We start from the raw sequence: 23,212 nt of genomic DNA, 5'->3' as shown, positions 1-23,212 counted from the left end.
GCTGGGGGGCCTGGGAGCTCCAGACATGGAGCGTTACTACAGAGTGGCGCAGGCTACTCACTTACATACATGGCTGCATGGAGAAGACACCATCCCGCATGTAAGGATGGAGAGATTGTTTGTGGACCCCCATCCACTGCCGGCCAAGATTTGTACTCCCATGGACCGCAGAGTTGGAGTACTGGACTCAATCACTGCCACGAAACACACGTGGTGCTCGCTCTTGAAGGCCAGGGGAGGCGACTTGATTTACTCCCCCCTAATGGCTGTGGAATGGATGCAGTGGCTGCCGCCGGTTGAGGAGAAGGGAGTAGTTCGAGCGTTGCAGGAGTTAGGTATAGTTACCGCCGGGGAGCTGTTTGAAGACGGCACTGTAAAAACTTGGGAGCAGGTCACTCAAGCGGCAGATAGCGCTTCTCTAATACAGAAGTTTCAGTTTCACAGAGTTCGTAGTGCTCTGAGAGACATACTGGGACCAGATATGGAGGAACCTCCTGAGCTACCGGAACTGTCCCACGTTAATAACTCGAAGGACTCACGCAAAATGCAAACGCACTTATACAAAGCGATCACTCCCCATAGAGCCCAGGAACCCTCGAAGGCCAGGCTTGCTTGGCAGAGTGATCTACAGATCACTATAGACGACACTATGTGGAAATACTGCTGTATGAACACCAGAAAGCTCTCCTTAAATGGGAGGCACCGGCTTATACTCTTCAAATTTCTGCAGAGGGTTTATTACACTCCGGAACGTTTATATAGGTACGGTCTTAGACAAACCCCGGAATGTGAGAGGTGTCACGCCCCTTCGGCCTACTTCCTCCACTTGGCATGGAGTTGCCCCAAAATACATGACTTCTGGGAGTCTGTGATAACGGAACTGGGAGAAATACTTGCTTTTGAACTGCCGGCGGATCCGGTCCTTGCACTGCTGGGACACTCCAGGGACCTGCCGGTGACACTGCGACGACTGGCAGACATGGGATTATTGTTGGCCCGGTGTGTAGTGGCACACTGTTGGATGAGGGGCCCCCTTCCGATGAAAAAACAGTGGGCTAGGGATATAATATATTGCTGCACCCAGTCGGAAAATTACAGTGAATTACCCCCCCCCCCAACACCCCCCCCCCCCCCCCCGAGCCGCCAAAAGAACTTCTGGGGTCTATATAATACCTTCAGAAGTACCAAAGAGGACACTCATGATACCCAGCCTGACGTACAAAAGGAGACACAATAGTGCTGGTAGAACGTTCACACACAACCACATAGTGGAAGCATCCTGCTGTTCTGGTGCTGGGGTTGGTCAGGAACCCTGCGAGGAGGGCACGCCACTTCTCAACAGATATACACACACACCGGGAGGGCTGAGGCGTTTCTCTCGCTCTTGATTCCAGTGGCCCGGCATGGGTTGATACACTTAAGATACTTTGTGAGGACTGCACAAATGGAAGTACATCACACTACCAGATACGTCACGTAGGGAGTCAGCTAGACAACACTTAGACTTGGGAGCTAGGTTAGGAACCGGGGGGGGGGGGGGGGGGGGGGAGTTACAGGGTGTTGATATCTTAAGGGTGGGGGGGTAGTACTTCGGGGGCTTTTAAGTCAGCGAAAGTTGTCTTAACCCAGAAAATACACCTGTGTTGCCTTCTGACACGAGAAGCTATACACTGTATGGACATAGGGATGTTTAGATATTCAGCGACCGGCTTTTGCGCTTACAATCCAATTCTCAGAACTGTTCTCTTTGCAAGTGACACTGTACGCCGCCGGACCCCAGGGTTGTCGGCACAATGGCTGTGAATCCGCAAATGATTGAAAGATTGCTCGTGGAAGACGTTGCACTGCCGGCCCGGGAGGTTGTAGGCTGCTAGCCGTGTATGAACCGGAGTACACTAATAAAGGTGTAAAAAAAAAAAAAAGGTGCGGTGGCCAAGATGGCGGGCTGAGAGGTCGCACTTGCCGAGAGCTCCCGGGCCCCTGAAACCCTGCACCGCTCACAACCGCTGATTCCCCCCCCTGGATCGAGCGGTGACTGAGCCTAGAGATCCCTGTGGTGGTGTGGAGTGATCGTTGAACCCTGAGTGCCCCGCCGGAGGTGCGATTCTGACCGAGATGGCCCGGGGCGGAGCCCGCTGGGCGGCTTGTGTGCGATCCAGGGGCCGCGAGACCTTCAGGCTTGGGGTCTCGACGGTGTGCTCTGCCGACTGTGTGTGACCTGCTGGAGTGTCTGCACCGCGGTGTCCGAGTGGGTGCCGAGGTGGACTTCGCCGGCGGAGCGGAGCCGAACAGAGGTAGTCGACGAGAGCGGAGCCGAACGGAGGAGGTCGACGGAAGCGGAGTCGGCCTCCGGCTGCTACGCAAGTTCGGGGCTTGAGAGCACACGCCTCGTGCGGCCGTTCCGGCCCGGCCCTGGTCGTGGCGGAGTGGTGTTGCGCCTCCGGAGCATTTATCCAACTAAGCGTACCGGCCCCGGCTGCCTACGCCCCGCGAGCCTGCCCTCCGGCTGTGTCTCTTGCCACTGGACTCGCGACGGGGGTAGGCCTCACTCCCTGGGCGTTGGCCCATTGACTGTAACGGGCGGCCATTTTGCGAACTCCGGACCGGCTGCCCGGCCTTGCTCGGGGCCTCTGTGTGACGGTGCTTCCTGGCCGTAGTATAGCTGCCCTGGTGACCTCTTCGCCGAGCGATGGCCATCGGTGCTTTCCGCACCGCCGAGATGTCGAATGCCAGGGGTCAAAGGAGGGGCGATCGGACTTGTTGGGACGCGGTGCCCTACGCAGCGGAGGGAGCCAAACCGCTACGACCTCCCCGGCCCCTTCCAGGGGCGCTGAAGGCGGGGAGCCCCCGGTGACACGATCGTTCCTGGAGTCGCTGTTTAGCTCCTTGCGGGAGGATTTTTCAGACTTTGAAGCAGGAGGTGGCCGGGGAGGTCCGCGAGATACAGAGAGAGGTGGACTCCCTGGGGGAGCGGGTCCACACCGTGGAGGAAGCTGGTCATTCCAGGGACGAGGAGATCACCCACCTGCAGCAAGAGGTCCTGCGGCTGCGGGAGCAACAGATTGAGCTGCAGGCCCACGCGAGGACCTCGAAAACCGGTCCAGGCGGAACAACATCAGGGTCCGAGGCGTCCCGTCCGGCGAGGAGGGTTAAGACGTGACCGCATACCTGGAGGCCCTCTTCCGTGCAATTTTGGGGGAGTCAGAGGACTTTCAAGTTCGCATCGACAGGGCGCACCGGGTGGGGCGCCCCCGCAGGGCTACGGCGCCCCCCCGGACATTTTGGCCTTCCTGCCGGACTTCCCCCTGAAGGAGCGGATCCTCCGCGAGGCGCGGCAGCAGCCTTTCTGATTTCGAGACCACCCGGTGGCCCTCTATCAGGATTTATCTACGGTCACACTGCAGAAGAGAAAGTCCTTTAAAATCGCCACGGACTTCCTCCGGGAGCAGGGGACACAGTACTCTTGGGGGCACCCTTTCCGCCTGATTTTTCGATGGAACGGAACATTGCACCAGCTCCGGTCCCTCCAGGATGTCTGCGCAGTATTGGGCATCACAGCATCGGATACGGACACCCCGGCGCCGCGCCGCAGACGAAGCACTCTAGACGGTTGGCAACAGGCTGGGGAGAGGCGCTCCCCGCCGCCGGAGCGCCCGGACTCGCCCACGATTCGGGCGGACATGTCGGGCGCCATCCAGGAGGCCTCCAGAGTGACGGCGACCGGTGAAGTGGCCCTGACGGCCTGAACTTACTCCGGGGGGAGTCTACACTAGCCTTTTCTTATTGCAGGTGCGGGGTTTCTGGGGGTGGGTGGGGTAGGATGGCGAGTGCAGGTGATGGTGGCTGGACGTCCACTAGATTGACCTTCCACGGCCTTGTCCGATAAGGACCGGACTGGGACAATGACTTCTTTGAATGACTTGAGAAGCAGGGAGCGGGAATGGGAATTGCAAGGGGGTGTTTTGAGTTTGGGGGTCTGCAAGGGGATTGGGAGTTGGGAGCGGTGTGGGGTTGGGTGTGTGAAGTTCCAGGGGAAGGGGGGGGTTCCCTTAGTTGTGGGGTTTCGGGGTTTGGGAACTGTACTGTGCCGTAGGGATGTCTGCGTTTGCTGTGCGCTGAGGTTTCGTGGAATGGCCTCCATGTTCGCTTGCTGGGCCTTGTCCACCTACACGTGTGTTTCAAAGATTCCCCTGCTTGATGGCTCTTAAAGTTGTTACTCTGAATGTGAAAGGGCTGAATAACCCGGTTAAAAGGCGGGCGGTACTGTCTCTGTTGGAGAACTCCCAGGCTGATATCTGCCTGCTACAAGAGACCCATCTGCTAGCCAAAGACTGTCCCAGAATGCGTACCCCCAAGTTCCCCACGCAGCTTTTCTCCTCCAGCGCTTCCAAAACGGCAGGGGTGGCACTTCTGTTCTCCAGGGGGTTCAGGGGGGAGATCTTACAAAAGGTGGCGGAACAGAAAGGGAGGCTCTTGGCCTACAGGATTAGGGTGGGAAGCTTGGTGCTGACTGTCGGCTCTATCTACGGCCCCAATGACCGTCAGGATCAATTCTTGCACAGGGCACTGGAAGACGTGGCGTCCACCTCTGATAGGCACATAGTGTTGGGGGGAGATCTGAATCTGGTATTCGACGCGGCTCTAGACAGGTCTGTGCAACTGCGCCACCAGTTGGGAGAGCTTTCGGGCTCGGTTCGCACCCGACTTGAGGAGCTGGACTTGCATGACATGTGGCGCCACCTCCACCCTACTACCCGTGCGTACTCTTACTTCTCACACGCACACAAGTCCTATGCGCGACTGGACCATCTACTTGTGTCGGGCCCGATGCTCGTTTTAGCCTCGAATGTTGACATGGGGGTCCTCTCTCTTTCCGATCATGCGCCGGTGGAGGGTGCCTTCAATCTACCCCCGGTGGCTCGGCCGAGAGGGGTCTGGGGACTCCGGGACACACTATTGCACAGGCGGTCGACGGTGGAACAGATTCGCGCGGCCATCGCGGACTTCCAGCGCGTAAACGATAATGACGACACCTCCCGCGCGACGCAATGGGCGGCCCTGAAGGCTGTGCTCCGGGGCGAATTTATCGCTATCTCCTCAGCGGAAAATAAGGATCGACAGCTCAAGAGGGACGAGCTTACCCGGCAGGTGCGGGAGCTGGAGCAGGTCCATCATAGGACGGGAGCCCCCAGAGTCTGGAGGCAGCTGAAAGCCGCCAGGAAACTCTTGTCTGCCCTGGACATGGACCGGGCGGAGTACGCGATGCTTCGTCTGAAGCACAAGTATTATACCGGTGGCGACCGATGCGGACGGCTCCTGGCCAACAAGCTCAGGGTGCAACACCAACAGCACCGAGTGAAGGAGTTGGTTAACCCGGCCGGAGGCTCTGTCACGGAAGACGAGCAAATTGCGGACGTTTTCCATAGTTTTTACGCAGACCTCTACACTGGCGAGGCCCCTTCCGCCCGGGCGGAGGCGGACTATCTGGAGTCGGTGCCGCTCCCGTCGTTAACGCCGGATCAGGCCCAGTATCTGGAACGGGAGATCCGTATCGAGGAGGTGGTCACAGCGATCTCCCGGCTCAAACCGGGCAAGGCCCCGGGCCCGGATGGCTTCATCCCTCTTTTTTATAAAACCTTCTGTCAGGAGCTGGCACCTCTGTTGACCCGCCTCTTCAACACATTCTCGGAGCCGGGTGCCATTCCCCCCGAATTTCTTCAGGCCACGGTCTCCGTGATCCCGAAACCGGGCAAGGACCGGACTGCCTGTGGGCCCTACCGTCCTATCTCGCTGCTGAACACGGACTTGAAAGTGTTCACCAGCATCTTGGCAGCGCGCCTGGCACTACATCTCCCAGGCATGGTCGACTCGGATCAGGCAGGCTTCGTGCCTGGCAGGCAGACGGTGGACAACACAAAGAGGGTGACTCATATTCTGGAGAAGGCTTCCAGGATCCCCGGGGAAAGAATGCTCCTTTCCATAGACGCGGAGAAGGCTTTTGACAGGGTACACTGGCCCTACCTGGAGAAGGTCTTGGGCAAGTTCGGGATAGGCGAGAAGTTCCGGCACCTGATCTTCAACTGCTACCGGTTCCCGTCCGCGGTGGTCCGAGTGAACGGGGGCAGTTCCCGACCCTTTCCCATAGAACTGGGTACGCGACAAGGATGTCCACTGTCCCCTTTGCTCTTTGCTCTTTATATGGAGCCGTTTGCTCAAAGGGTCCGGCAGAAGCCCGATATCATCGGAGTCAAGATGGGCGAATTTCATCACGCGATTAGCCTATCCGCAGATGACGTCATTTTGACGCTCGATGACCCACGGAGGTCGCTTCCGGCTTGCATTGCGGAATTGGACCTCTTCGCCGCGGTGGCGGGCTTTAAGGTGAACCTCGGGAAATCAGCTGCCCTCGACATTTCGCTCGCCAGCGCCACCAGGGCGGAATTGCAGAGGCTTTACCCTCTGAGTTGGTCCGGGGACCGGATTCCGTATCTAGGGATCCTGTTGGCACCCTCCCTCCCGGCGATGGTCACGGCCAATTATGCGGCTTTGAGCACGAAAATCAGAGAGGAACTGGGTCGGTGGGATAAGGGCACGTTGTCGCTGCTAGGTAGGGTGGCCGCAGTGAAGATGACCCTCCTGCCTCAGGTACTATACCTGTTTAGGGCGTTGCCGCTCCAGCCCCCCACAGGGTGGCTCGCGGAGACTCAATCGGCCATTGCGCGGTTTGTGTGGCAGGGCCGTAGACCACGGATTAAAAGGAACATCGCTACGCTGGCGCCTGAATCTGGGGGGCTAGGGATACCTGATTTACGGAAATACTTCCAGGCCGCCCAACTTCGCTATCTGGTGGAATGGAGCCGGTGGGAGTCAGACAAACACTGGCTGTTCCAGGATCAGGCGGTTGCAGGCAGAACGCTACAGGAGGTGCCATTCTTGAGGCAGGCTCATCGACCCCCTAACCTTTACGCATCTCTTGTGACGCGTGTCCCACTTCGGGCGTGGGACTCGGTGGCCGTTAGGCATGAACTCACTACCTTTCCCTCTCCCTTCACGCCGTTAATTGGCAATCCGGACTTCGGCCCGGGAACTGAGCCTGGCGCTTACGGTCGCTGGCGGGCAGCCCGCTGTTGCACTTTGTATCACCTGTATGGCCCAGAGGGTGTCATCCCCTTCCAGGACTTACGGCGGGACTACGGCCTCCCTGAGACGGAGCGCATGAGGTATATGCAGGCGCGCCACTGGGCGCTACAACCCCAAGTGCGCGAAAAAGCGGACCGGGAGATCACGGTGTACGAGCGCTGGTTAATCACTCGCACGTCGGACGCTAAACTTATCTCTGATTTGTATAGGATGCTGCAGCCCCCCCTTTCACATTCACAACCCCGGTCGGGAGCGCTGGGAACGGGAGCTCGGACGAGTATTGAGTCACACAGAATGGGACCACATCTCCTACCGCTCACGCCACTCTGCCTATCACACGGGGCTCACGGAGACCTTCACCAAAATTTCGACCTATTGGTACCGCACTCCTGAGAAATTACATGAGATGGATAGGTCAATACCGGGGACGTGCTGGCGTAACTGTGGCCAAACTGGCATGCTTACACACATACTGTGGGATTGTCCCCTTTTGGCTTCTTACTGGGAGGAGGTTCTTAGCGAGGTGGATAAATGTTTTGAGATAGAGCTGCCACGGTTCCCTGCCTATGTCCTACTGGGATTGCCGAATGGGTTGATGTACCCCCTCAGGTCTAGAAGGGGTAGACAGATTGCGATAGCTCTAGGGTCAGCGGTGCAAAACATTCTCATACACTGGCGCTCCACCACGCTCCCTACTGTTGTCGGCTGGCTGCATAGATTATGGCATGTCCTTGGCATGGAAAAAATGTCCTTAGTGGCACTGGGGGATACAGATGCTTTTGAGGAGCTGTGGGCGCCTTTCCATGGCCTGTTGTGTTCTGAGTTCAGGGAGATCACCTGCCCTAGGTATCTCAGGCTGTTGCGGCTGACACCGCCACCGGATCCGCCTGTTTGATTGGTCGGAGGTGGCGTTGAGTAGCGGAGTCAACCGGAGGGTCGCTATGAGGGGAGAGCAGATGATCATTGGCACAGTACAGGGGGTGGGTTGGGGTGCAGTAGTTGGGGGGTTTTGTTGGTTGGGTAGGTTATGGAGCAGGGTTGTTTCCCCACCTTTCTTCCCCCCCCCTTTTTTTTTCCCCTTCCCCCTTCCCCCTTCCCCCCCTTCCCCCTTCCCCCCCTTCCCTCTCCCCCTTCCTCCCCCTTCCCCCCCCCTTCTTTATGTCTTTAACCACAGGCGCGCAAGCTGTGTTTCCATGCCGGATGGTGCCTACTGAGGGAACAGAATTGCTTTGATGTATCTAATGTACCGTACGCTTTGATTGTGGGGCACCTGTGGTTTTTCATTCTCTTGCACGGTTTCCTTCCTTACCCTGCTTCAATAAAATACTGTAAACCTAAAAAAAAAAAAAATTATGTTCAACATTAATAGATATCTAGATAATAGAGTGATCTGATTGGTCTCCCATTCAGTTACCTCGTGAAGGCAAGAAGCTCTAGGGAGTTCAATAAGAGCTTGGGCTTGGATTGGCTGACCGCAACAGAAAGATAATGTGGTCATCATGTCAGTACACAGGGATGCTGTCCACATGTCCTGAAAAAAGAAAACGATTATAAATTGGCAAAGTATCACAATTAGGTCATACTTGTACCGACGCTGTGCTGCAGGTATCAGTCGAAGAGCCAGGTCTTGAGTCCCTTCCTGCGAGGCTGAGCTGCGGAGGTGGAGGGATAGCCAGTTCTTAAATTTGGTGGCAAGGTGGGAAAAGGAGCGTCCTCTGGAGTGGCAGCGGGGCATGTGTGGCATCTGTGAACGGAGAGGATGAAACTGGGAGTATGGTGGACATGCAGACAGTAGTTCATGCAGAAGCAGGCTGAGGAGATGGCGCTGCCCTGATGTTTCTCGGAGAGCTACTCGTCCAGGATGATGCGGAGGATGTGGGCACTGTCTTTTGGGCTGGGGGTGGGCCTGAGTTCCGATGGTCACCAGAAGTCATTCCAGAAGGCGGTGTGTCGGCAGAAGATCAGAACTTCGGTTTTGTCAGTGCTGAGCTTCAGGCAGTTGTCCTTCATCCAGGCTGACACATTCTTCATTCAGTTGTGGAAGCTTGTCTTCGTCGAGGTGGGGTTCGCTGAGAGCTAGACACGAGCTGGGCATCGTCGGCATAGGAAAGGATGTTTATGTTGCGCTATCTGATGAAGTCTGCGAGTGGTGTCATATAGATGTTGAAGAGGGTTGGACTGAGGGATGAACCTTGGGGGATGCCGCAGATGGTGTGCTTGGGTTGTGAGATGAAGGGAGGGAGGCGGGTTTTCTCTGGGAGACACCGCAAGAAAGAATGCCATCCATTTGAGCGCATCGTCTGTAATTCCAATCTGGCATAGTCGAACGAGGAGTGTGTGGTGGGAGATGGTGTCGAAGGCTGCAAAGAGGTCAAGCTGGGTCAGGGCGCCTGATTTTCCTCTGTCGAGAAGGGTGGGGATGTTGTCTGTTACGGCTATCGGGGCAGTCTCCGTGCTGTGTTTGACTTCGACACCTGATTGGGAAGGGTCCAGTAAGTTGTTTCTCTCCAGTGTTCAGTAAGTTGGAACTTGATGGCTTTCTCCAGGAGTGAGCAGGGAACAGGAGTAGTAAGACAGAACGGTAGTTCTGGAGCTCGCAGGGCTCTGCTCTTGAGGAGTGGTCTCACCTCCGCGTGTTTCCAGACATCAGGGAAGGTGGCGGTGGTTATGGAGGGGCTTAGGTTAGTGGTGAACTAGTGGTTGATCTCGTCTCTTCTGAGGCTGAAAATCCAGTAGGGGCATGGTTCGGTGAGTTCTCCTGAGTGGAATGAGTTCATAAGAGTGGCAGTGTTTGATGTGCTGAGTTGTTCTCATGGGGAGAGCGGCTGGTCGGTGGTGGTGGTCCATGGACTGCTGCGGAGGTCGGAGGGTTGGAAATAGAAGTTTCTATAGATGGTTTCTATCTTTTTTCAGCTTTTAGCTGACGGTGGTAGTCGCATAGGGCTGACTTGAAGGCTCGCTCAGTGAGGCTCCTGCTGGTGCACCATCTTCTTTCTAATTGTTTGCACCTGCGTTTCGACATGTTGAGTTCTGGGGTACATCAGCTGGTTTGTTTGATAAGTCTGTGCTTTTTGACTAGTTTGGTGGGAGCGACTGTCTGTGGTGCTGGTGATTAAGGCGTTAAAGCACTCTACTGCCTGTTACATGTTTATGGAGCTGTTGGGCTTTGTGATACTGAGTGACTTGGACCATAGGTACCGAGTGACCTTGGTCCATCTGCGGAAGGGGGTGCTGTGGTAACTGAGGGTGGTGCAGGGAGGTCCATTGAGGGTGAAGTGTACAATTGAGTGAGATCAGGTGAGATCCGAGTTGGAGCTGTATCGGATTCTGTTGCTGGACACGAAGATGTGGTCTAGCCGTGTCCTGCTTTGTGCGTGTGGTCTGACCAGCTGTTTGAGGCCGATGTTGACCAGTCTTTCCAGGAGGTCGGTGGAGTTCGTGTCAGTGGAGTCATTCAGGGGTAAGTTAAGGTCTCCCAGGAAGACAATGTTCGGATTCGGTGGCGAGAGGGGTGATAAATTCGGCAATGGCGTCTATGAGGCCGATTGGTGGTCCTGGAGGTCTGTATGTGAGGGTGCTTTTGATGATAGTGTTGTCAGTCAGGAGCTGGAAGTTCATGTGTTCCATGACCGGCGTGGTTTTGTCATCGGTGATGGTGGAGGTGATCGATTCCTTGTGTACGTGACAATGTCAGGAGTCGACGTGGGATAAGCTAGGTCTCTGTGATGAAGGTCACATCAGGCCGAGGGTGAGGATGGGGTCTCAGACTTCGGTAGCGTGTGTGCAGAGTTATTTTCAATTTACTATAACATCACTTTAAGCTTTCGTTTACAATAGTAATTCGAAAATGAGTAAAGCCAGACTGGCAGTCACTTTCTGACCTTCACTTGAGCAAGGGTGAGGCAACAATGTACGTTTTCACTGGCCAACAAGTGCAAGTGTGCATATGCCACCCATCATAACTTTGTTAAACCATGGCTTCTCTTGCCCCAGCCCTGGCTTGCCATTCTGCATGGAATCCTTGCACCTTACTAAAATGGCACAGCAAGCGCCAATTTTTGATGTGGCCTGGGCACTTTAGCTTTCAGATCTACTTGCCCGGGATACCCATCTATCAGAGTGATCCTGGAAGCTGCCTCTGCAGGGGGTGTGCTAGCCTTTAACCATGTGACCTGGCATCATCAGAGTCATTAGCTCTGATGACTGACACTGGGTCACATGTAGTAAACAGATACACTGTGCGTGTTTTAGCTGTGCAGGGACATTGTGTCTGTTTATAGTAGTAAATGTCAACACCTGCAAAAACATCTATGGCTTCAAAAAAAGAAAAGAAAGGTTTCTTGGTAGGTTGTCTCAGAGCTAGACACCAAAAAGCTAAGCAAAGCATACAACTGCAAAAATGGACCCACCATTACAATAAGATTCTTGTTCGACACAATTGGCTCTGGAGAGGGGGTCCGGGGCGGGAGGGAGTGGGGGCAGAGAGAAAAAACAGCTATGAATTTGGGTGTTTGGGGGACATGGAGTACCTGAGGCAAGCGTCATTCTAGCCTCATTGTTGGAGGATTTGCTAGGAATGGTGCTACGATTTTATATATTTATGGGAATTTATACAAAAGACTATTAGGTGACAGTGCGGAACTGAGAACCAATTGATTCATGGATAAAACAGTTCAAGCCTCTTTGTCTGCCTGCGTTTCTTTTTTACCTCTCTCTTTATGCCCCGCTGTGTTGAGACAATAAGTCCTGGAGATCTAGAGAGACTTTTTGAAGCACCAACAATAGACCGGGGTTTTGAAAAACATTTCTCTAATGCCTCCAGCTCCTCTGAGAAAGGCTTGATGAGTTAAATGGCCAGTTCGGCCCAGACTTTGATATTATAAAATAAATCTTCCTTATGAACAAGACTAGTACTACAGCAACCTTAATTCCACACAACATTTGTCATCATGAAGTTGCACAGGAAAATGCAAATGCAATGCGCTTCTTATTTAGGATTCTTGTACAAAACACCATTATGTTTTTCGTATTGTCCTTGGCTTGAAAGAAAAAAAATTCTTAACTACGTATAATGCATTAAAGAAATAAAATTCAACATATTCTATTTTATAGAGCAATTATGTCAAGCAAAGGACCTGTGGGCTGCAAGATGACTATAGTTTAAAATTGCAGCCTTTGTCACCACTAGCCATTATATGCTTTCAAAGCTAAAAACAGTTATACTTTTTAAAGCATTTTCATTCACATAATCTCCAAAGTAAAAAGCTTAACATTGCATACTCCACCAAAGAGGAAACTAAGCTTAAAGTGTTAATAAGTTATGGAATCAAAACAGAGGGGAGGGGGATGAGGGAGGATGAAGAGGCAAAAAATAAAATAATTGAGGGGGAGGTAGTAAAGTGATTTGCTCAAGGTCATACAGCAAATAAGTGGTGGTGAAAGGATGCACACCTGGGCCTCCAGGTTTCACTGCTTTGTGCTCCAACCACTGGGCAGATCTATTGGTGTTAAGAAGGCGTTTTCGTGGTGCCCACACATCATACCGAATCAGGCCTGCCATTGGCATCTTTGAGCTCCAGGTATGGTTTCCTCTTCACTCGATTCAAATCTTCGTGCAAGCCATCTAGAAGAAACGCCAGAAGCTCCTGCGAGTCTTGCTGCTGATACCCAGAAAACTGAGGCGCAAACCGTCCAACTTGCGTCTGAAATAAATTAAAATATCGAACCATTAAACCTATGATTGACAAACTGACCTTACCAACCTTTCACATGCTTTACCTTTTGTTCTGTGCAAAAAAGATTACTTACCTACAATAATGGCTCTAAAAAAGGGAAGGCTATATTGTAATATGTAGTTTTATCCCCCTGTCAGAATATCTTCCTATTGGACTGATCAATCAAGCGCTCATGGCTGCGTAGGACAATCATGTCATTACGCCTATATTCATTTAGTTGGAAGAATGCAGGGCAGGTAGAATAACCCACTCCAAGCGGGGAAGGAGGAAAAATGCTACACACAAGATTATACACGTCAGTTTTAGAGAAGCGGTACTTTCCCTTATACCGTCAACCAAGCAAATAACTGAAAAATTGGGGGATTGACACAAAGGAAGAAAACATCACTTTCCTTTGATTCTTTTCTACTTAGTCACCATGGGTATTTCCTCTGACCTCAATTAGGTAGTATAGCTCCACTCAGGCGCAGAATCCCGGAAGACAAATTTTAAAGATTCAGGTTTCCCAGATCAATAAAAATAAAAGGAAACCTGTCCAGAAACGTTTACTGTAGTTTTTGTATTCAATTAGCAAAAAAAAGAGAGAATTCCCTTTAAGGCTCTTTCTGGTGTTATTTTTATTGCCGATTCCTCATATTTAGAATATCCCCAGGTGTCAGACTTGAGCCGCAGAATTTTGTAGCAATGCTCCCACTTGCCGATAGGTGGTGCTGTGTGGCTCCATGATGGCACTGTACTTATGCCACCACTGCATGCTGATGCTAGCTTCTTAGAGCCTTCCTCTTCAGCGTCTCCTAACACGGATCATAGAACAGGATATTTTGTACTGTGTCCTCATCTTCAAACTTGGAATCTTATTATGGGTTGAGAAAGCCACTCCACTCAAAGCGAGAAGCGAGGGCAATTAGGAATCTGCAGTTGGCTGTATTCATCACAACTTAAATCAGCAGTACGTTTTGCTGGGAAATACCACTTAAAATAGTGTAAATTACATAAAACAGGAAATGGTGTCCCAATATAAAATAATGAATACAATAAAATAATGACTATTGTAAGACTGCACCATCCCTTCATGACCAGCAGGGTTTCAGATAGTTCATTTTTGGACATTTAGTAAGATATGCATGTTCAGTAACCTCTCAAAATCGGAAGTTCTGAAAGCAGGAAGGTGGGCGGGTTGTTATGAATCCAGAGGAAGTACACATGGGAAAGTACTATTATTACAAGTAACTTCATTCTTACCATGAGATCCACTTAGATATTCTCATAAAATGTACAAATCAGCTGTAAGCTACCCCAACCTAGAAAGTATGATCAAGCCTACAGAATATGACCTTTACACTATTAAGTTACAAAGAGAAGTTTGACACACCAAAGTACCCACCTTTCAGTCTGTGTCCAATGTCTAACAAAGGTATGGACTCATCAATAAGTGGCCTACTTACAGATGTCAGGATTGAGGACATTACACAGGTCACAGCAGTGCAATGTCTTCTTGTGTATGTGGGCCCTGGGCTTACAATGGAATGATCCATCTGTCTCATAACAGGTAACAATGTGAGAAACTACCCACCTCGCTATGATCTGCTGAGTTGCTTGACCTTCTAAAACTCATCTGCCTACTCAAAATATCATAAAGTACATTTAACATCAAGAGTACGTAAGAACCATACTGCTGATAATGACAGATTTGGGAAAACAGTTAAATGAACATCTGAAACAACTTTTGGAACAAATGAAGTTCTAAAAGACTATGTTATGATGAAAGAATTATACTGTTCATCAGTGCAAAGAGATTGAAGATTACTCTTCTAGCCGATGTAACTGTCACTAAAACAGCCACCTTCCATGAAAGGTGATGTAAATCAGTCATAGTTGATAGAGAACGTCAGCTGGGCCTTAATACTATTCATATACAGTATTTTGATTTTCCTTCTTTGCCTATTTTATACATATTGAATGAGCAATGAAAATAAGATTGCTTATATAAATATTGGGTACTCATAATTCTCTTTTGATGCTACTTAGTTGCTCTATTTACTGTGAATGCAAGAATAATAATATTGCTAAGAAAAATCCAGAGAAGAGTAGCTATTATTTGAACCGTCTCTTGTACTACAGCTTAGAATATCTATGAGAAGCATGTAATTCAAATTTTCTCAAGGATTTATGGGGAATCCCCTTACTATAAACAGACATTCACTCTTGTGCTTTTGCCCAAAGGGTGTCCCAATCAATTTGTAGAGAACCACAGTCAATTGCCAGGTAGCAGGAGCGTTTAAATGGGGAAAACAATTAGGAACTTCCAGTAAATCTTTATTAACATTTAAATAGTGAAGACATATGCCCTAGAAGTCTTAAAGGCAGCTAGGACAACTAAACACACTGTACCTAAAGAACATTTTTAACTTTGTCAGAACAGGACAACACGGCAGTAAATACAGTCTCATCTTGGCTTTTTCTAGGGTCCATTTGTCTTGCATATGAAGATCCTCTAGATGAGCATTTGCCTCTCAGAATCTCAATGCGGTCACTAGGCAACTTCATTTATCCATACTGTAGGACCTCCAGAGCCAGGTGGTTAAGTTAAGCATAGGAAGTCTGGGATGGCAGAATTCTGCCAGACATCTTCAACACCGATCTGACCTCATCGGGTGGTAGAAGAAAGTCAAGACCAACCTGAGGCAATAAAAGTGATCATCCTGATGACAAGTCTGAACCTTTAGATTCGCCTGGGAAGAAGAAGGATCAGAAAAAAGCATACAGAAATCCTCTTGACAAACTTGTTGAAAGTGTATCCCAGAGACAAAGATTCTGAAAACCTGGAGGAGTGAACTGGGCACTTTCTGTTTGCTTCTGTAACAATATAGGTCCATTTATGGATGCCTAGAGGAGATGTCTACCAACACCTCGTCATTTGCAACATAGTCCTGCTATTCTAACAAATCACAACTTTGTATTTGTATTTCGCAGTCCTGGAAGATCTACTGTCACCCTTGTGTCCCAAAGAAGCTTTGGATGAGATGAGCCTTTAATTAGCTAGTCGTTCAAATATAAACTATTCTTGCTGGGGTATGCTGGTAGTGTTGCCACAACTTTTGAAAGAGCCCTGGGCTGTCTCCAGTCCAAAATCAAGTACTTTGTATTGATGGTAATTTTTTGCCAATCTTGAAGTTCAGAAAAAAAAAAAACTAACATGTGCGTTGGGTTCTTGAAATAAGTGCAGTCTGTTTGAGAGCTTATGGAATGCAATAAGATCAGCAAGATTCTTAAAGGTATGCAATGTGGAGAACCCAGTGAAAACTCACACCAACCAGATGAGCAGAATTTGCAGGCTGCAACGACAAGGGAATATAAAAAAAGGGGTTGTCTACTTGGACAGTCTCTAGGAACAGCAGACGTCATGATGTCTGCTTTAAGGGTCATGATATGTTTCCTTTTCCCTCCATCTCTTGCAATAACACCCACATGGTCATCTTTCGCTGGACTCTCAACGATACGAAAGTCAGTGTAATGTACGCTGACGATATTGTGCGGATCAGCAGAACACCGATAGGGATACAACATCTAATCAGCACAACTTTCAATTACACAACAGTGAACAGCCTAAGCATCAATTTCTCAAAAACAAAAATAATAAGGGATACATGCTAAGACATCATCAGCAAGGTTCTTCTGGCACATGGCAGGGGTAACACTGGAAACAGTGGATGAAGACAAGTACCTGGGCGTATTTGTGGACAGAAAAGGCTCATTTCAAGAAAAAAAGGAAACAATAAAACTGAGGGGAACCAGCATAGCAATTGCACTAAGAAGCCTTAACACGAAAGCAGTCGGCCGCAGCTTCACCCCCCCTGCTTCAAGTGATTCATGCAAAATTAACTCCAGCCATAACTTACGGAAGCGAATGCCTCCGAGGGAGGGATGCTCAGCTATTGAATAGCACAATAGCGAAGGCCATGAGAATGATCTTTAGCCTGCCCAACTACACCTCTCAGGCACAAATAAGGCTGGAATTCGGCCTGAGAAATCAAACGCTAGAAAGAATGGGTGCCTACGCCAAAAGATGGCACAAAATCCAGGGAGGAGAAGACGCAATTCTGAATCATTACCTATGGAAAGAGATAGAAAGTAAGAGCAATAGCGCAGCTGCAAAATATCTAAAGCATTCAATAAACTCCTTGTGCCTATAAGAAGCCTGGAAGTGCAGCGGGTCCCACAACACCTTCAAACAGCTAGTTAACAAATCAGTAAGATCAATCTCGTTAATAGAGGACAAAGTAAGCCTAGCCAACAGGGCTCATGGTTGGATAGTTATCCAAAACTACACCAGCAGCTTCTGCCAAAGCTATTTAGGAGTTGGGTTCACCAGGCACACAAAGGAGAAGTTCTTATGCTTACGGCTGGGCTTACATCCATCACAAAATCATCTCCCCCCATGGAAAAGGCCCCAAGCGACAATGAACTGCCGAATATACGGGAACGCAAAAGAGGACATCCTGCACTTAATATGCACCTGCAAATGGTCTGGACAAAGAGAGCAGATATCATCTAAAACCGTCCCTAAATAAGCTAGGAATAAGAAAGTGCCAGAAGGCGGTCAAGGCTTGCTTTGATGGAAAAAACATTCAACTAGCAAGCCATCTTGTCAAATTCTTGGAGATAGCGGAAATGAAACAAGAATGATAGAAGGCAGGCAAAGGGCAAGCAAATCCAAAGGGACAAAGAAAATCTAACTACCTCCTCATTATGGGCAAGATACAGCCACCCGAATGCCTGCCAGCATACAACAAAATAGTAGAAGCTGAGCGCTACGAACTCAATGACTCCCTCAAATAACAATCTTTTATGCACTAAGCCTATATCACAGCGCGGCTCAAACCCAGTAGCAAGACTTTTAACGCAGCAACCTTAAGCTATATAAGGGACTTACTTTTTTAATCCATGTCCAAAGAAGCGTAAATCTCTGTAGAAAGTTTTATTTTGCCAGATGAAGCTATTATTTTATATCCTATTTTAACAATTGTATTTTAATAATGTATTATATGCTACTCTTTGCAACAGTATTAATTAACTGAGCAATAAAGATTTACTTACTCATCATTCCGTCTATCATTTGTGCCTTCTGTTTTTACGTTATAGTATTAAGAAAATAAAGTTATTAAGAAAAGAATAAACTGAGGGGCTGACATAGCTCTCAGAAGTATGGTTCCAATGGGAAAAAGGGAAGAAATATACAGGATGTAATATTTTGACTGAAATCATAATGTTCATGATATCTAGTCAGCCCTACCATGAAACATTCAGTGGAGACTGTGCTTGCTCTTTGATCTCTTCAAGGATAATGCTTGGGTTCACAGTGGAGATACTGAATCAAGTACTGAATCCCTAGGTAGAGGACAAACGATGGCCTGCATATAAATGTAATACTTAAAACATACTGCTGGGAGTACTTCCGTTTCATCCTCACTGAGTTTGTGCAGAGAGATAGATGAAAAACACTTTATTCTGACATAACATTCTGGATTGAGGACAGTGGATTATCTAGGAAAAGGTGATCTTCAGAATATGATGAAAATATATATTCATAATACCAGATTTCAATGCATTCTGTCTGGTCATTGCTTCTTGTCCTTTCAAGAAAAAGTTTCACTGCACGTATAATCAGGAGTGATAGTATGCCTTAGGACTGACAGAAGTTTAACAAAAGTCATATTTACTGGGTAGTCCATTCCATTCCAGAGTATGAAACATACGAAGCAAACCGAAGGAGAAGATGGAGCGCCAAAACTTTTTCAGGCACTTACCCCCAGTCACAGAGCTGGGTTGAATCCATCATCTTACTTTAGCTCACATCGCCACCCCAGTTCAGACCGAGCTATATGCAAATCAGTCTTGACCCTGTTCTTAAGGGAACAGTCTAGCCCGAACTGCCATGCCAGGTCTTTCCTGGACCAGAAAAAAGCATCTTGGGACCAGTTTCGGGGTAACACCCCTTATAAGCCAGGCTGGCTTGAATCCAGTGGCAAAGTGAGTCAGGGACCCACGTCTGGACACACCCTGCCAACTTAGGGTGAACAAAGCAAACACAAGGAGATGATGGAAGGACCGCTGAAACTTTTTAGACACTCCGCTCCAGTCACAGATCTGGGTTGAATCTTTATCTCACTTCGCCACCCCAGTTCATGAAAAATACAAGCCTGTTACATAATACTGAAGGGGTTTTCAGCGTCTAGAATGATGACATATCATAATTTAAAGTCTTTGAAATAATCGTTAGGAGGTTGAAAACTAATTTTGTGTTGAAAGTAGGACCCTTTTCTTAATCAAGGGTTCATAAACTGTTGTAGTGAAATAATAAAGATTATTGCCTGTATGTTACATTATGCATTATTCATGGACAAAGGACAGCAATGTTTTGTTAATTGTGGATCTGTGCCCATTTTAAGCAAATGACTAGTCACTGACACATTTTTGTGGGGTCTATGTGCCAGAACAACAAGTAAAGAGAAAGAAGTTTCAGTGCCAGCAATTCCAGGAGGCAGTGGCAGAATTCTGGTAAGAAGTAATATAGGCTTGGTGATTGGAGTCCTCATACAGAGAATTATATTGTTTTCTGTGACGCCCTTCTCAATGTAGGACCGGTCTAATGTGGTATTTGCTAGACCCCTGATAAAGTGAAAGAGGATTCAATTACCTTCACCTGCAGAAGACATGGTGTTACTTTGGAGAATGCAAAAAGAACAATTGATGGACAGAATGCAGAACAATGTCATACATTCCCCCGAGTTCAGAGATCTGGGCCTAAGTCCATCGGTTTTTTGCTCCCCATACCATTCCAGTTTGAACCCAGCCATATGCAAATCAGTCTTGACCTGGCTGCAAACCACAGGAGCAGTACAGCCCACATGCCAGGCCAAGTACTACCTGGAGTGGAAACAAGCATCCTAGGACCGGTTTTGGGGTTTCGGCCCTCATCAACAAGGATAGCTTGACTCCAGCGGCATGGAGAGCACGGGACCCACGTCTGTGAATACCCTTACCACTCGGGTGACAAATGCAAAAAGAACAATTGATGGACAGAATGCAGAACAATGTCATACATTCACCCCAGTACAGAGGTCTGGGCCTAAATCCATCATTTTCTTCCCTTCCCAAGCCATTCCAATTTCAATCCAGCCATATACAAATCAGTCTTGACCCTGCGCCCAATGGGAGCAGTCCAGCACGAACTGCCAGGCCAGGTCCTACCTGGACTGGAAACAAGCATACTAGGACCGGTTTCGGGGTTTAGCCCCTCATCAGCCAGGCTAGTTTGACTCCAGTGGAATGGAGAGCACGGGACCCACTTATTTATTTGTATATATTTTATGACTGAATGGGGGCTCCTGAAAACTGGTAACTATACTGTTTTGGCCATCAGAGATACACCTGAATGTGAACTCAGGGAATTAAAAGGACAGTGGGAAGCTGACTTGGGGTAGAATCTGTTCATTTGGAAGTTGCCTGCTGGTAAGGAGTTGCAGGCAGATACTGATGCTTTATTCAGGAACAAGTGACCACATCAGGAGCTATGAAGCAACCAGATTAGCCTCCAGCAATAGACTGAAACTTCAGTTGACAAGCACCACACCTGCACCTTGGCATTCCACATTGGACATGATTCACAACATTCCACACCAGGCTAGGACAGAAGACAGGCTACCTTAGAATCTCACAGACCAAGATTGCCAACCTGCTGTAATGCCATAACCAATATCCCTAGAAATTACAGAGTCAAGAGGATTAATTTTAACTGTGCACACTTACCCAACATCGAAGCCCTTACACAATATGTACAGATAATTCTCTTAAGTGCACAGAAGTTGAGGTGTCCTCTACCCACATGTTGAGGGCATACTCTATAATTCATTGCTTGTGGGAAGTGGTTTCTAAACAAGTCAATAAATAAATAAGAAAAAGAGTGGGTGCTGGTAATCTCTTCCAATGTGCAAATTATTCAATTAAATTACCTGCATTACAGCCTGAAAAGGATTTAGAAGATGGGATGAATGCATTTCCCTACTTGTGTTCAATGCTGTACCTTTTACAATGTGATACAGGAGTGTCTGCCCATTCAGAGATTATTGCAGTGAATACATGATTCACTAAGGTACGTCTTGGGCATTACTATTGTGCCAGACCCTAATGTGGCGATATTGGGGTTAACGGAGGGTTGGGTGAACTTTAGGATGCAGAAAACCTTGCCAGGGTTGGGTTTTGGTTGGAAAGCAGGATCTTGCACAATGTTGACGAAGCAATAGACCTCCCCTGATAAAAGACTGGTACAGAGGAAAGGAGTAATGTGCATCTGCAGAAAGGATGGTCTATCAATGGAGGGGGGTGGCTGTAAATATTTGATCTAGAGTCCATGGTTAACCAGTCAGTATGAATGCTAATTGTTCAATGTGACGGATCCTCTCAGAGAGCTACATCTGTAGCATAATATTGCTTGGACATGAGATCTTTTAGTTAACTGCCATTTTTGTAAAGAATTATGGTCTTTTGTTGGCTGCTATACAAATGAACAAAAAGTAAGTTTGTCAAAAAAAAAAAAGTTGTGCAAACCAAATTTTGCCTATTGGGTTTAATTTCCATCCCTACAGCTAAAAAGTCCAATTGTAAATTAATCGATCAGGCGATGATATAGGCTAAAAGATAAATCGGGATGACTTAGAAGTTTACATTCATACCTTCTACAACAAGAAAAAGAAACCAAGCGAAACAAAAATCACTGACTGAAAAATAATGGTCAATGCGTAGTGTTAGAGCATGGTTGTCTTGAAAAGCAGGTTACCTTAAAGGGGGCAGCATGGGGAATCACTGTGACACACTGCACAGGGAGCAGAGACAGACACAGAACTTCAATGTAAGTTGTATCGTCAGCGTTCCATCTCCTACACTTACTCCCTCATGCTCCCGCCAGAGATTACATACTCACATTAAATCTACAACAGAGAATGCCTTTATGGAGAATACCACAATGAAATGTCAATAGAAAGAATATATCAGCCATATTTAAAAAAAAAAGAAAGAATATATCAGCAAAATCAACACTATAATGGTTTAACTGCTTAGGCAAGGCAGTTTGTGGTGATAAAGGAAAGGTTCGTTTCAGGGCTTTTATAAGGATTAGGTTTACATGAAGTGTCAACTTGACAGTCACAGACAAGGTTACAATTTAAGCTGGTGCTATATTTTACAGAAGACAAACCATATGACTCTGGGTCAGTGAAAGGTACAGGATACAGGCAGAGTAAACAGCAGCTAGGTAAAGTCAAGATGGTTGGTTGGTAGGGTAAGGGACAGAAGTAAGGGAATGGTTTATGGCCAGAGACTGTGTGACAGAACATAATGGTTTAAAACACCGTATTTGTGGAGGAACTAATTGGGGCAGTTTCATTCTGGCACTCAAGAAAATGTCAATTTGAAAAACAGCTGGTGATATTCACAGTTAAAAATTCAATGTAATGGTAATTCCTTGTCATTACTTTGTTGTCGTGGGAAACATTAGCAGTAGTGTAGTTCAACAATGATTTCATTATTTTCCTCTCACTCTTGCAATCTGTCCCAGGTTTATTCCTTAACCTGCACACAGGTCAGTTCTACACTATTCAAGGTTTAGTGCAGGGTGGTTGCCTGACCTCCACTCTGCAAAACCTTAACAAAAAAATTAATTTTTCACTTTTCACTGATTTGCAACCGAAATTGGTAGTGTCAAGAGTTAGTAAAAGCAAAACCATGATTGGAAAACAACTTTGCCTACCTTGAATATGCGTGGAGCAACATACGAATTTCTACCGGACCACATCTGTTTAACCAGGTCAGCGTACGCCACAGCGATCTCTCCTTTCATGCCGAGAGGGTTTTGACGATTTATTTCCAATTCGTACTTATCAGTCAGGAAATAATCAGTCAAAGGTTGAGTATTACTCAAACACTAAAAGAAAAAACATTAATACATATGTATAATTATAAACAAGCATATAAACAAAAGTAAATGTATACACATGAGAAAATCTATATTAAATCAGGTCTTCAGTTAAGATTATTCTGATGGGTGTTAAAGCGTAACCCTATTACACACGCAAATAACATGTCATGTCTAATAGGTAACCTAAAAAGGCTTGAAATTAGTAATTTGGCTGCAGTTGTACACATTTTCTGCATTGAAATTAATGGGATTTCAGACACCGCTTGTGACCTCACGTATTACATCACTCATGAGGTTCTATTACATCACTGATTACATCAGGAATTCTATCTTTGATGACAACACTTTGAATGGCAAGGCTGCT

General features: G+C 48.0%; 1 protein-coding gene across 1 annotated transcript in view; it reads right to left on the bottom strand.

Annotated features, from left to right (window-relative positions):
• Window positions 1-23,212, bottom strand: part of USP4 (ubiquitin specific peptidase 4) — an 824,148-nt gene that overhangs the window by 502,114 nt on the left and 298,822 nt on the right. Inside the window, exons 9-10 of the mRNA XM_086938769.1 lie at window positions 22,681-22,854; window positions 12,684-12,842 (exon numbers count right to left, since the gene is read on the bottom strand). Coding sequence (XP_086794895.1) covers window positions 12,684-12,842; window positions 22,681-22,854 — 333 coding nt within the window. The remainder of the gene's footprint in view (window positions 1-12,683; window positions 12,843-22,680; window positions 22,855-23,212) is intronic.

Source organism: Lissotriton vulgaris, chromosome 9 (genome assembly GCF_964263255.1).
Source record: "Lissotriton vulgaris chromosome 9, aLisVul1.2, whole genome shotgun sequence".
In the NCBI taxonomy this organism is placed as follows: Eukaryota; Metazoa; Chordata; class Amphibia; order Caudata; family Salamandridae; genus Lissotriton; species Lissotriton vulgaris.
This window is presented reverse-complemented; position numbering and strand designations above follow the sequence as displayed.